Source organism: Haemorhous mexicanus, chromosome 1 (assembly GCF_027477595.1).
Source record: "Haemorhous mexicanus isolate bHaeMex1 chromosome 1, bHaeMex1.pri, whole genome shotgun sequence".
NCBI classification, from domain to species: domain Eukaryota; kingdom Metazoa; phylum Chordata; class Aves; order Passeriformes; family Fringillidae; genus Haemorhous; species Haemorhous mexicanus.
In genome coordinates, this window is record NC_082341.1 from 34462436 (window position 1) to 34475301 (window position 12866).

The 12866-nt window shown below is 39.5% G+C and overlaps 1 protein-coding gene across 3 annotated transcripts in view; it reads left to right on the forward strand.

Annotated features, from left to right (window-relative positions):
• Positions 1 to 12866, forward strand: part of CREB5 (cAMP responsive element binding protein 5) — a 258281-nt gene that overhangs the window by 37937 nt on the left and 207478 nt on the right. For 2 of the 3 annotated variants that reach the window (XM_059845603.1, XM_059845597.1), the window contains 2 exons: positions 5115 to 5186; positions 8389 to 8482. The exons of the other annotated variant lie outside the window; for it this stretch is intronic. In XM_059845603.1, the coding sequence (XP_059701586.1) occupies positions 5133 to 5186; positions 8389 to 8482 (148 nt within the window). In that variant the 5' untranslated portion in view covers positions 5115 to 5132. The remainder of the gene's footprint in view (positions 1 to 5114; positions 5187 to 8388; positions 8483 to 12866) is intronic. 3 annotated transcript variants of the gene reach the window in all.

Here is a 12866-nt window from a genome sequence, read left to right on the forward strand (position 1 = left end):
GGCTCAAGCCCCAGCTCAAATGTGCATCGTATTAAAGTCCTTCTTGGGGACTCCAGACACAAATTGCTTTCCAACATCCAGAACCATTTGGAAATGCTTTAATCCTGAAACCAGGGGGTTTCTAATGGAAATGCTGACAGACCCTTCGTTGTAGCAGCTGAAGCAGGCAGGGCTGTGATAATGAGCCTGTGTGCCTGCATGTGGAAAGCGTGATGCTAGCTCAGAAAACAAGCACTTCCACTGAAAAGCCCACGCTGAGAGAAACCACCGTGCACCGTTCCAGCACAATGCTGCTTCAAATTGGCTTTGCTCAAGCAAGTATGGATTGGGAACAACCATGGGCATTAACCCTGCGTGTATTACACTTCCAAAACCAACAAGCCTTAATAGCATTTCTAATAACGCTCTAATTATCTATAAATAGCACAGTATTGAATAGCCATGACTAGCAATTTAAAATGCTGAATGCACTGATGGGGTTCTTTGCTATTCACAAGCACAGTGTAACCATGTCTCCTCTCACTTTTTAGACATTGTGACCCTAAAAAACAGGTGATGCTTCACTTATTGCTCATGTCGCTGCATAGCGCTGCTGACGCTAGAGGCCGTGCGCTGTGTACCTGTATTTGGAAATCTCAGTGACCTTGGTCACACCAGGCTGAAGAAACCTGTCTTGCAAGCATGAACCCAGGTGATTAATTTCAACAAACAGGTTCCTTATAAGAGTGTGATTACTCACTTGTGCAAATGGCAGGATGGGTGCACTGACCTGCATTAGACACATTGTAGTACACACCTCCCCATCGGTTCTTTTTCCTCTGTTAATCAGAGGCCTGAAAACCCTGCAACATTTAGACAGCTTGAGGTTGAAGGCTGAAATGTCACTTTTAAAAGAGGGTTAAAAAGGTCACACAGCTGCAAATAATAATAGCCCAATGAAAATCAGATTCTTACTGCAGCCTACTTCAAGAATAACATTGAAACAGGAAACAAGCCTGCTTGATGTTTTTACCAGTATGGCAGTAAGATTACTGCTGAGTTTAAAAAGGGGGGAGAGAGACAGAAAGGAACATGCTTTCTTGATCTTAGATGTAAGAACAGTTTCTCTGGTTCAGAAAAGATGATCCTGGGGCTCTGCAAAATCTCCTCGAGGAGCCTGAGGACATGGGGTACTTCCCTCTGCATGCTGCTGAGAGGAGATGTAGTTTGTTGCTGTGTTCGGAGAGTGGTTTTGTTTCTTCTGTTTACTTTTTTTTCTTTGTTATGTTCTTGCATTCCTCACTGTGGGCTTCAGTTTTATTAATTATAATAAAAACTTTTTAGAAGACTCTTACGCAAAAATCAAGGAGTAGGAAAAAAAAATCTTGGCTTGTTGCAGAACTTACTTGTTTCTCTACCACATGTCATAGGTTGGAGAAGCCTTTCTCTTGTATTTTTATTTATTTCTTTTTATAATTAGAGTACCTTAACTTCTCCTGAGCAAAGTGATATTTCAGGAGAATGGCAGGCTACAACAGCATAGCAGATTTCCTCACTTACACATTCTGCCAATAAGGCTCTTTACGTGGTCACAATAGGGCAATAAATGCTGACAGATGTTGTTAACATGTCTATTAAAATTCAGCCCCCTTTTCTGCTGGATTATACACTCATGGCTATTGTTAATAATATCAGAACTAATGCTGACATATCTATAATAGTGTTCACTTTTATTTATAATCCTTGATTGTTTCTTCAAAAAAGTCATAAAGTTGCAATAAATTAAACTATTGATAAAAGAAGCAAAAAATTCAGACTGGAGCAATTTTTTAACTTTACAGTCATCATAGATTTGTCTGATATTCTTCATGTGCATTAATTGCAGTGGTTATTAGTAGTACTACAAGAGTTGCATGAGTGTAACCTGAATTTTTAAGATCCCAAAGGCTAATAAGCACCTTAATTTAGATGGAAAGGCTGCTGTGATATATTTTTATTAGGTGAAGTGGAAATGTTGCCATTGGTTGTGTTATTTCCTTCCTTCACCTGCACACAGTGTGGAAAAAGAAGACGTGGATTGTGTGGCCCAGCAACACACGTGAGACACATGAAGAGAGGTGTGTGCCAGAGGCTGTGTGCAGCTGTCTGGGCTGAAGGATGGGAGATTCCTGCCTGCATCCTGAGCAGGATGCCATGCAAGCTGTGCTGTGCACAGCCAGAGCAGCTCTGCTGCTGAGAGCCCCCATCCTGCTGCAAACCTGGGGCAAGGCCCGGTGGTGCCAGTGCATCTGCAGCTTTTGCAGAGTTCAGTGGGATTGAGGCATGCAGGAGGTTCAACTCACAGCCCAGAATTTCAGCTGCTTGTTTCTGGTCAACATTCAAGCACCACGCTGGAATTACTGCCATATGATAACCAAGCACCAGACACTTGCAAAAAGTGTAGGCAGCAGGCAGCTTCTTCCACTCATTCACTGCTGTAAGAGAGTCAGTGGTACCAGTTCAACTGCAGTGATTGCACCACATGCAAACACCAATTCTGCATGGAGCAATTTGTCTTGAGGGCACTCTACCACCTGGGAACACATTGACCAGGTCAAGTTCTGCTCGACAGCACCTTGGAGTGCAGGTGATACAGCCATTCTGGATTATTGCTTCTTTTATGTTTAGCGTCTGCAAAGAATGATTCTCATGGAAATAAGCAGTTGCTTATACATTTGGGAATCTGATGCCTTTTCCAGGTAGTGAGAGTAAACAAGTCCATGTTTCCTTATAGTCGGTTTCCTGGAGCTGATCCCTGCACTCAGGCTTCTAGTCCTCATCTGGTGTGTTATTTTGCTGCTTAGTCCATGCTTATCTGCTAGATAACCTTGAGAATAATTTAATTGTTATAAGAGCGTGCACTGATGGATTCAGGGACTAAAGGTCAAGCTCAGGGTGGGGAGGGAAGTCTTAGACTTGCAATTCTCAATAAGAAATCAAACTCCAAATAATTCCTGGTAATGTTTTGAAATTCACTTGGACACTTGGGACCAGAATTGTAACTATCTTGTTTTCTTTAACTGAGCCTCATCTGTTGTTTTGCTATTGAAAATGCTGTTGTCACTGTCCCCTGAGGAGGGGAAAAAGGGGTAACAGAAATCTTTGGCAGTGCTTCAGTTGCAGGAGCAATTGAAATATTAAATAAAGACTTTCATTACACATGTGTAGCTGCTTTTTTTTCCTTTTCTTTCTGTGTAAAGGAAAAAGTTGTCTTTAGGAAAGACAACATGCCTGGGGTCACATCCCATAAATAGAGGTGGATTTAAAAATCTAACTTAGCTGGAGGTTTTGGTTTTGTTTATTGTGGGGGTTTGTTTTTCTAGTCAGTTATCTCTCTGCTGCTTGTTTCTTTCAGACAGGATAGCGTAATTCAGAATATTTTTATGGCTTCATCTCTGAAGACCTTGTCTATGCACAGTCTGGAACTGAAATAACTGAAATTAGAAGTAATTTAACACCTTTAGTTATTTTAGTATGCGAATATACTCTTTCATTTCTGATTATGAGTATCCTATTTCAGTTTAACATAGCTGTAAGTTAAATCAAAACAGGATATGAATAATCTTAAAGGAGTAAATTAGGTACAATTTTAGTTATTTCGGTTCTAGCCTTGTGTGGATACCTAAGTTATGCCTGAGTTAGAGTCTTTCTTGACACTTCACTGTACTATAAATCATTTGTCTCAGGCCAGATGTTGGTAGAGATGTCCATATCAGGAAGATCAGTTGATGCTTATTATCAACTTTTGGGAGTAGTGTCCTTGTAGAGGTTGAAGGGCAAATAAAAGTAGAAATTTTTTGCTTCTGGATTCTGCTTCTAGGAGTCAGTGGAGTCAGACAGAGTGGAGTTTTTTATGCCACCATTAGGAAAATATACCGTCCGGCTAATGTTGTCCACCAGAATGAAGTTTAATTAAAAAGAAAATGTTATCATCCAGTGAAAAGAATTGCTGCAAGGGTCTGGTTGATGTACAGGGTATGGTGAATTACACTATCAACTGTAAGCGTGCTAAAGATACTCCTGATGATAGGAAAAATGAACTGTAGCTTGAAAAAAATTCAGTGGGTTTGAGTTATTTTACCACCTGTCCCTCTGCAGATTTTTGTAATCAAATTCTACTTCTCCACCAAGATATTTCTCTTTGGGTCATGAAAAATTACCCAAACATCACCCAGATATTTTTCTAAAAGAGGCTGTGGTGAGGTTGTTTTAAGGGATTTCAGGGAATCTCTAAACCTAAGTTATCTGCTATAAGATGGGTCAGCCACTACGTTCTAGCTGGTAAAAACAGTTGCTCCAACAGGCTGAAAACATTTCCAAAATAAATGACTTACTTATTTTACTCCCTAGAATTTTACTAAAATTTAATTTTTTTTCCTCAGGGACGCTGTCCTAGTATTGACTCAAATTCAGGTGCATAGCTGCATTCTGAGGGTGAACGTTTCACACTTTGCCTTTATTTAAAACTTGGGAGCTTCCCCCAGGGTTTATTTCAAGGTTACAGGACTGGAACTGCTATGTGGAAGTGCAGTTTTAGACAAAACTTCACTGCTGAAGCTCCTGAGGCTCTAGTTGACCTTTTAAAAGATGGGGATGCACAGTTACCCTGTGTGCATGGAGAGCATGTATGTAATATATTTAAGTTATTAATATCAGACAGTATGGATGCAGAACTTCAAAAAGTGGGCTCTTTCTCAGAAGTAACCTAGACGTCTGGTTTTAATGTTGTTCAGCAGGAACTGAAGGAGGAAAGGTAAAAACCTCTAATTCAAGATATTTCTGAGAAGACACGGTCTTATCTAATAACAACACTGAACATATGCTATTTTCTGAGGCAGATTTATGCTGTGAGAGCTGAACTTTCTTTCTTAACAGTAAATTGGTGCTCAGGAAGGAGCAATAAGAACTTAGACTCTAGACAGCCTGCTGAATATTAGCAAAATTAGTACTCAGGGTGAAAACTTTGTTCTGATGTGTTTGCGGAGTTTGAAATAAAAGCACAAACTGCCATTTCTGTATGTTGCATGCATGTGTCAAGTTTAGAACGTATATATTCATAGGTTCCCTTTCTTTCCCCTTCCCCTTTTAACATGTAGATTTATGAGGAATCAAAGATGAACTTGGAGCAGGAGAGGCCTTTTGTCTGCAGTGCCCCAGGCTGCTCACAGGTGAGTGGAGTCAGCGGTGATATTAATTGAGTCCTCAGCACTAGCTCTGGCTTGTATAATGCCTCCTGATATATTAACACATGTCTAATAATAATATGTGTGTCAGGAGTTTTTGTGTGTTTTTTTTTTTTTTAAGACCTGCTTCCCCTCAATTCCCTCCTTTCCCACAAGACACTATTATAAAATATTTCAAGCAAATACAGCAGCCAGTCAAAAGTGAGATGATACAAGTGCTCCTCAAGCTGCTTCTGTCCCTTTTCTCATCCCAAAGCCTAATGTTTCAAGATGTGTATTGCAGATTCCTTTAGGGACTATCAAGAGAGGACACACTAGGCAGGACACATTTATCTGTCTTCTGCTGATATATGATGGAATATATTATGTTGCTATTGGGAGGCCCTAACCCTCCTGTGTGTTTTTTTTTTTTTTTTCTGTTTTAAATACTGAAATACAATGATATCTTATTAGCCGACTTTTATTTATTTATGTATTCATTTATTTTTAGTCTTTAAGACATCTTCCTACTAAATATTTTCTGTGGAAAATGCAGCCTGTAGATAAACTTTGCCCCAGGGTGTGCATTTGGAATCCCTGTCCTTTTGACTGGTGCTCTGCCATATGTCTCCAAGGGCAAAACCTGACTTGTAACATTAGATGTTTAATGAGCTTAAAAAAACCCTGAAGTGACAAGGATTTACCTGCTGAGATTTGAACTGGGGTGTGTGTGGTTTTTTCAGTGATTTTGCAGAGGGGAGGGAAGTTCCCCCACATGCAGTGATGAGGGAAGTTCCATGTGTGGCACTTCTGGCCCTAATTTGTTTCAGTAACAAGAGTTTGTGAGTGAAATCTTCAGACAAGGTCATCTTTTGGGCTTTTGCCACGGGCTTCCCGTGTGCCTCCATGTCACGTGATACAGCTTACCTATTTTCCAGAGTCCTCCTCTCTTAAGGAGTGAACCTTTCCCTGTTTCAACTGTGTGTTGGGAGTTTTCAGCTTTCTAAAATATTTACAACTCTTTAGGTTCTTCTGGAAGAGGGGTGGGTGACTGTTAATGAAGTGTAGGTGTTGATTTTGCCAAGGGCTGAAATAAGGAGAGGCAGAAGCCTTCAGGCCAGTTAACAACTGGCTGAGTGGCTTTGCTGTTTCACCAAGTGAGAGTTTTAATAAGGGAGGCAGAGTGCATTTTTGGATTATCCCTCAGGCTGAGAATATGTCCCTTTAGATTTCCACATGCAGAGTTAAACTTTCACCGTTCTGTCACAGAGGTAGAATAAAAGTATCTGAGCTTAATTGTGATGTTTATTTACCTTTCTGATGAAACTAAATTCCACTGAAATCAGTGGACTTGAGTGTTTTCATGTCAACTCTTAATTAGCTTCCTCAGTGGAGGAGAAGTTGATCCAGACAAGCTCTTTTAGGTGTTCAGAGAGCAGCTTTGGTTGCATACTGTTACAATTTGGAAAGATGAACAATGTAGATGTGACTTCCATCTTAATAAACATTGAACTTCCCATTCCCCAACATGACCCCTGTTTGTAATAAATGAGGACTTGACACAAGTGCATAATGCAGAGCTTCTGTCCAGCTAAGCTGGCTGGGGCTTCTCTCTTGGCCCCTGCAGCTGTGTGCTGAGGGCTGATGGAGCCAACCTTCTGCACAAGGAAGGAAGCAGACTTAGAAAAAAGACTGAGAAATCTGGGCTGGAGGAACACTTTCTCCTCTGTTGCCCCACACCCTGTTTAAACTGGCTGATTGCATCATGAAGAGAGAGCGTGGCATCCATGAAGGAAAATCCACTTTCAAGAGAAATAAATGTGGGTTTTTTTCCCCCACTTCATGATTTCATTGAGCAAAGTCTTTCTCAGATATTCCCTTTGTTCTTAACATAAATTCCTAATGCTGCATTTCTTCCAGATGAGTAAGCAGTGAACCAGGATTTCACAGTGAGAAACAGGTCTTGGGGATTTCTTTATTTTTCAGGGTTTGTTTTCCTTTTTTCCCCCCAGAGAATTCAACTCCATTATTTATGCTGCTTTGTCTTTGGGTTTAGAGAGATTTTCAGAAGGTGTAACATATGGCAATTATTTATGCCTTAGCCACAAGCAAAGTCACTTAGCCAAGAGTATACTGTGTTGAAACCATTAGGTCCCTTTGGCTCTTTGGCTCTGTTGTTGCCACTGGTTTTTGTCTCCTATGTACCTGTTGCTTTAAAGAGCTGCTTTTAATTTTTTTTTTCCTCAAGCCTTGGTGATACAACTTTTGACTTTTGGTAGTCCTGAAATAACCCAGTTGAAACCACCTCAGTAGCAAAGATCTGTGTATGCACATTCTGGGGAAGGAAACTTCACAGAACCATTCTGCTGTTTGAGCCCAAATGTGCAAATGCTTGAATGTTTATTCAAGCTTGTCTATTCTTTGTTTTGTTCAAAAGAAGTTATTTCTTGTACAAGTCTGCAATCAGATTGTAAAGCAAACTTAGCACACTAATTAGTTTCTTATAAAAAACATCTCTCCACCTTCTCTGCTTGACAAAGGAGAATAATTTGATTTAGTATCATAAAGGGTCATAACCAGCTGCTATAAAACTGGGCACTATTTAATTGCCACTCCAAATCAAGCCAAAGTATCAGATGTTTCCAAAATTAAAGATGTGTTTTGCCTGAATACTTTTGGGTAGAAAAAAGCTGGCTTACTTAGTTATTTTTATAGCTGTTCATCAGATATATGTTGCAGAAAGACACAAAAGCAGAAAAATCCAGTAAAGTGATTTAAGATTTGTCTCATTACTTAGCATTTGCCGTGGGCTAAGAGCATACAGAACAGAAACTATCGCAGATGCTCAGGCACGTGGTGACTTGTGAGGCTGTGGTAGCTGGAGTGGGTGTCTGAGACCCTTAGAATCTAACACTTGGACTGTAATTTTTTCCAAGCAGTTGCATGACACCTTACGGTTTGTCATCCCAGAGAGCATGGCAGCAAATGTGTTTCTAAATCAAGTACAGCTATTTGTTACTCATACTCACTTGTATTTTCAAATATTCTGTTTCCTCTGCCATTTGGACACATTTCTAGCTGGATAAATTTCTTTCTGTCTCTCAGTTTTGAAATTCTGTCCAATGCCAAAAGTTTATTAGAGAATTAAATTCTTCTTTTTTTCTTTTTTTTCTCTCTTCCTCTCTCTCTTTCTGTGTTTGCCTGACAGCGTTTTCCAACAGAGGATCACCTGATGATTCACAGGCACAAACATGAAATGACTTTGAAGTTTCCTTCAATAAAAACAGATAATATGTTATCAGGTAAGAAGACATGAATTCAAGAGTCGAGATAACTGTTCAGATGATGTGGAAAGCATGACTCCTATTGGAAAGCTACTGGCAAAATGACTCCAAGAGCGGTTTTAAAAAGCCCCAGATCCAATTAAATAACAAGGAGAGGTGGATTGAGCTAGAATGCACACCTTTGAACAAAAGGACAATTGCCATTCTTCTGCCTTCATACAAGTTTGCCGTGAGAGGGAAAGAAATCACTGAACCTCAGGCATGCTGGCAGCTCTATCATTGATTTCTAGTGGAATACAGGCACTTAAGTGTGTGTCACCTGGGAGCCCAGCAGTGAGAGTGTTAATGAAGTGCATTTGTGCAGCTGCTGGAAGACTTGCTATTTAAGCTGGACAGACTCCCTTCAGCAATGGAAGATGCCACACTGTGTGAGCCACATATGTGGTGACCCAGGAACTGCCCCTGTAAATAGCCATAACCAGAAAGGTGCACAAGTGGATGATACCCAGAACTCTTTCCCCATCTCTCTCTGCCCTTCCCCCTTCATAAACAGGGTTATTAGGTACAATTACACCCTATAATTTCTCCAGTAGTATATTTCTTATGCAGTCTTTCTGTGCTCTTGTCTGTGTAACCACATATCAATGACTTGCTGGCCTTCAGCCAGCGTTGGGTAAAGTGAAGCTAGCCCTTCGTTTTAGTTCTTTCCTCTCTTATTCCCTTGCCTATTGTTTAGTCTTTGGGCTGTAGTAATGGACTATTTAGAATAGTATCTCTAGACTTTTACAGGTTTCAAAATAATGGTAGAAAACCCCCTCTGTGATCCAAATCTGTGTGTGGATGTTCAGTAGTGTTTGATATTTGTCTTTTGCAGTGGGCTTCTTCAAGGTAAATTGTGCCATTTCACATGCAAATGTATATTCATTAAAGGGACTCCAGCAGACTAACTATTTTCTGGTTAAACTGTTTCCATTTTCATGAAAATCATATTGAAGTAACAATGGCTTGCAAATATTTAGTTCTTTGTTTGTTTGAGTTTTTTTTGTTGGGACTTTGGGCACCAATGAAAAGTCAGACACCCTTTTTCCCAAATAGAATTTATTTTGCTTTTCATTTTAAAATCCCATAGTGGACTAAGTTTAGAAAGAAACAGTACACAGCATCTTGAAAACTAGGTCTTGTAAAGTGCCTGAGTGCCAGCTATGCCCACAGAATCCTGTGTTTGCAAGCACAAATGAGGAAAAGCTGCTTTTGCATTTGGCTGTGTCCTTTGGCAGTGAAACTGCTCGAAGACATCTGTGCTGTGGGCACATTCACCCTGTGCAAGTGCTGGCTTTTGTTAAAACTTTCTGTTTGGCAAGACTTTTGTTCAAGTGCAGTTTCTAAGGAATCTATTCTGTCATCAGGAATCCCCTGAGCAGAGTAGCTCCATTTGTGTTTGGTAACTTCTGTGATTTAGCCGTCCTGCTCCTTCCAATGGGTTGCTTTCCTAAGCAAAAACAATGTCTGTCTCCCAGCACTACCACTGGTACTGGGGCCCCAAACCTGCAGTTAGCCAGCTGTACATAATAATGCAGAATTTTCTGGCCAGAAAGACTCCGAGATTGCTTCTAAGGAATGTATTCTTTGGGGTTTGTTTATGATGATCCTGTGTAGTAGGGGAAAGAGTAAAAAAACACGCGTTCCCAAGGACTGTGGCCAATGTTCCTGACCATAATGCCCTGGCAAATTGGTTCTGCTGGTGTATTGATTCCTCTTTTTGTATTTGTTTGCTGAATTTGTTTGGCATTTTGCAGTCCTTACTCAGGAAGCACCATAGATCATCTGCTCTCTGCAGGAAGACATTGAAAAATAGTTGTTTCATTACCCACTGAAACCCTGGGGAAATCTAAATACCTTAAAGTTTAAGATGTTTTATTCTTAGATTTCAGAATGAAAAATTAATGATAAATGGGAAAAAGAGACATGCTTTTCTCTTAGACATTTGTCTTCATGTCTTCCTTGTTTTTTGCATTTTTGCTTATGTGACTTTTTAAAAAAAATGTTCCTGTCATCAGTAGGTTCAAAGAATTGCAGCCACAATTGCCCTGTAATAAGCCAGGTGCAGTGTTATTTTTTCCCCCCCTCTTTCTCCTAAGCTGCCTAGAAGTCAGACTTTCTAATTTTTTTTCTCAGTATGTTGTATACTATCTTTTAATTTGTTGTGTATGATTTAACAATTAGTCATGAAAAATAACACACTGTATGCTTTCAGGTAGACATTAGAATTATTTACCCTGTTTACAGAGGTAGCTTAATCCACAGTCTTGGTTCACTATAATATCAGTAATATCTAACACACATTAAACATGTTTTCTATAAACTGTTCCTGGAAGTAGGCACTGAAACTGTTGGTTTTGTACAAGACGTCTCAGAAACTTAGCAAAATATGACTTGGAAAGAAGGAACTTGGTTTTTGTGTGAAATCTGTGTTTGGATCTGAAATATAAGCTTCTAAGGGAGAGGTAAAATTAAGTTATATGTGAAGTTATATGTTGTTATGTGGGTGGGGTCAGTGTCCAATAAACAATGGTGCATGACCTGATTGCAACAATTAGTGCTCTGCTGGTTTATCAGGTATGTCTTTCCAGGAGCTTCCAAGTTATCAACTAGCTTCACTTTTTTTTCTACCATTGTTTTCATGCTGGCTTAAGAAGAGAAAATTATATTACGTCTGGTGAACCCATCACTTGAACCAATTCAGAAACTCCAGATACCCATGGACACCAAACTGCTCTCTGTTCTCTGACTGTATAAATGGAAGGAAAATCCACTAGAGTCATTGCACTAAAATGCAAGTGATACTTTTGTTGCACAACTTGACAACACAATTCTGTCTTTTAGAATTAATGTTATTTGCTCCTCTTTGTTGTATGTATTTGATTTTTGTTTATTAGAAAGTCTTGTTAAGAAAATGGATAGAGTCATTGGTGTTTTCCATTTCCATCTTTCCAGCTAAAAAAGAGCTGTTTGAGATAACACAGCATACCTTATGTAAGTTTTCCATGCTAGTCACCATTGCAGGCAACTTTATAGTTAAATTGACTGAAATAGATATCAGCTCTTTGCTGTTTAGAGAGTGAAGAGTGTTTGCATTGCTTTGAAACTCTACATTGTGTTGTGTGACAAAGCTTTTGTGTTTAAACACCAAAATATTAATGTCTGTAGAATAGATTGCTTCCTCCAGGGAAATAATAAAAGCCCTGTGGGACTGAACTTTGGGAGCTGGGGATTATCTACATAGAAACCTTTTTTCCTTCCTCATTCTATTTAATGAAACCAAATCCTCTAGAGTTTTGGTGATAAAGCCCACTGTGGAGGTGGAAACAGTTTTCTCTATATGGAGGAAGTGCCTGTAATAAAGGTAGTGCAGAGGTATTCCTTTTCCCAAGTAGTGCCTGTGCCAGTGAGGTAATTTACATCACTCTTGGTTGCTTTATTTTTTTCCTCCCTGTAATTTACACAGAGAGGTTTATCAAGGCATGAATTTGGAGGTGTGCAAAATGATTGGGTATGAGGACTCATAGTGTAGTTTGTTTTCTTGTTTGCTTCTGTGTCCCTTGCTTTACCAAAATTAAATGAAACATTTTCTTATATTTATTGGTCAGTTTCAGAGTGACCAGAAGACTTTAAAAATTAGTTGTACCCAGTATGTTTATCCCTCCAGGAATGTCCAGCCAGTGCTTTAAAGAGTACAGGTTTAAGCAGTAAAGTTCTTGGTAGCCCTTATCTGGGTGGGAGCAGTTTCACCACCTGTGTTTGAGTGAACTTCTTGTTCCTCTCCTCTTTCTCCACCTGGTTGTTGTGTTATGATGTTGAGCTCCTTAGTGCACTTGGGTGGAAACCTGTGAAATCAATGAAGAAACCTTTCTGAACTTCTCAGGACATTCCTCTGTCTTTGTGGCTGCTTGATGGGCAGCCCTTCAAATTTCTGTGCTAGCCCCATTACTCTGACTTTGTTATTGTTGTATGAAAGTACAACATGGGTAAGTGTATAACTTCAACAGGGCCCACAGCTGAACAAGCCAAGTGTCTATTAGTATTGCACATCAGACTAAACATTTTTTTTTTTTTTTTTTTTGAAAGAAAAATGAAGAATCAAGTTACACACTTTGGAGCTTGGCTGTTAGGTATCTTTCACCAAATCAGAATTAATTTTTTTTTTTTTCTGAAAGTGAAAGCTTGTTTCCAATAAGTGTCCTTGTGTTCTCCAGGGCTTTTTTAAACTGGTAGCATGCTTTAAAGTTTCCTTTTGTGTTTTGAGGGATGAAGCTCAGGAATTCAAGGTAATTTTACAAAACACATTCTGTATGAATTAAATAAGTTTCTGTATAGCAAGCTAATGTTGTATTTCCTGAGCTGT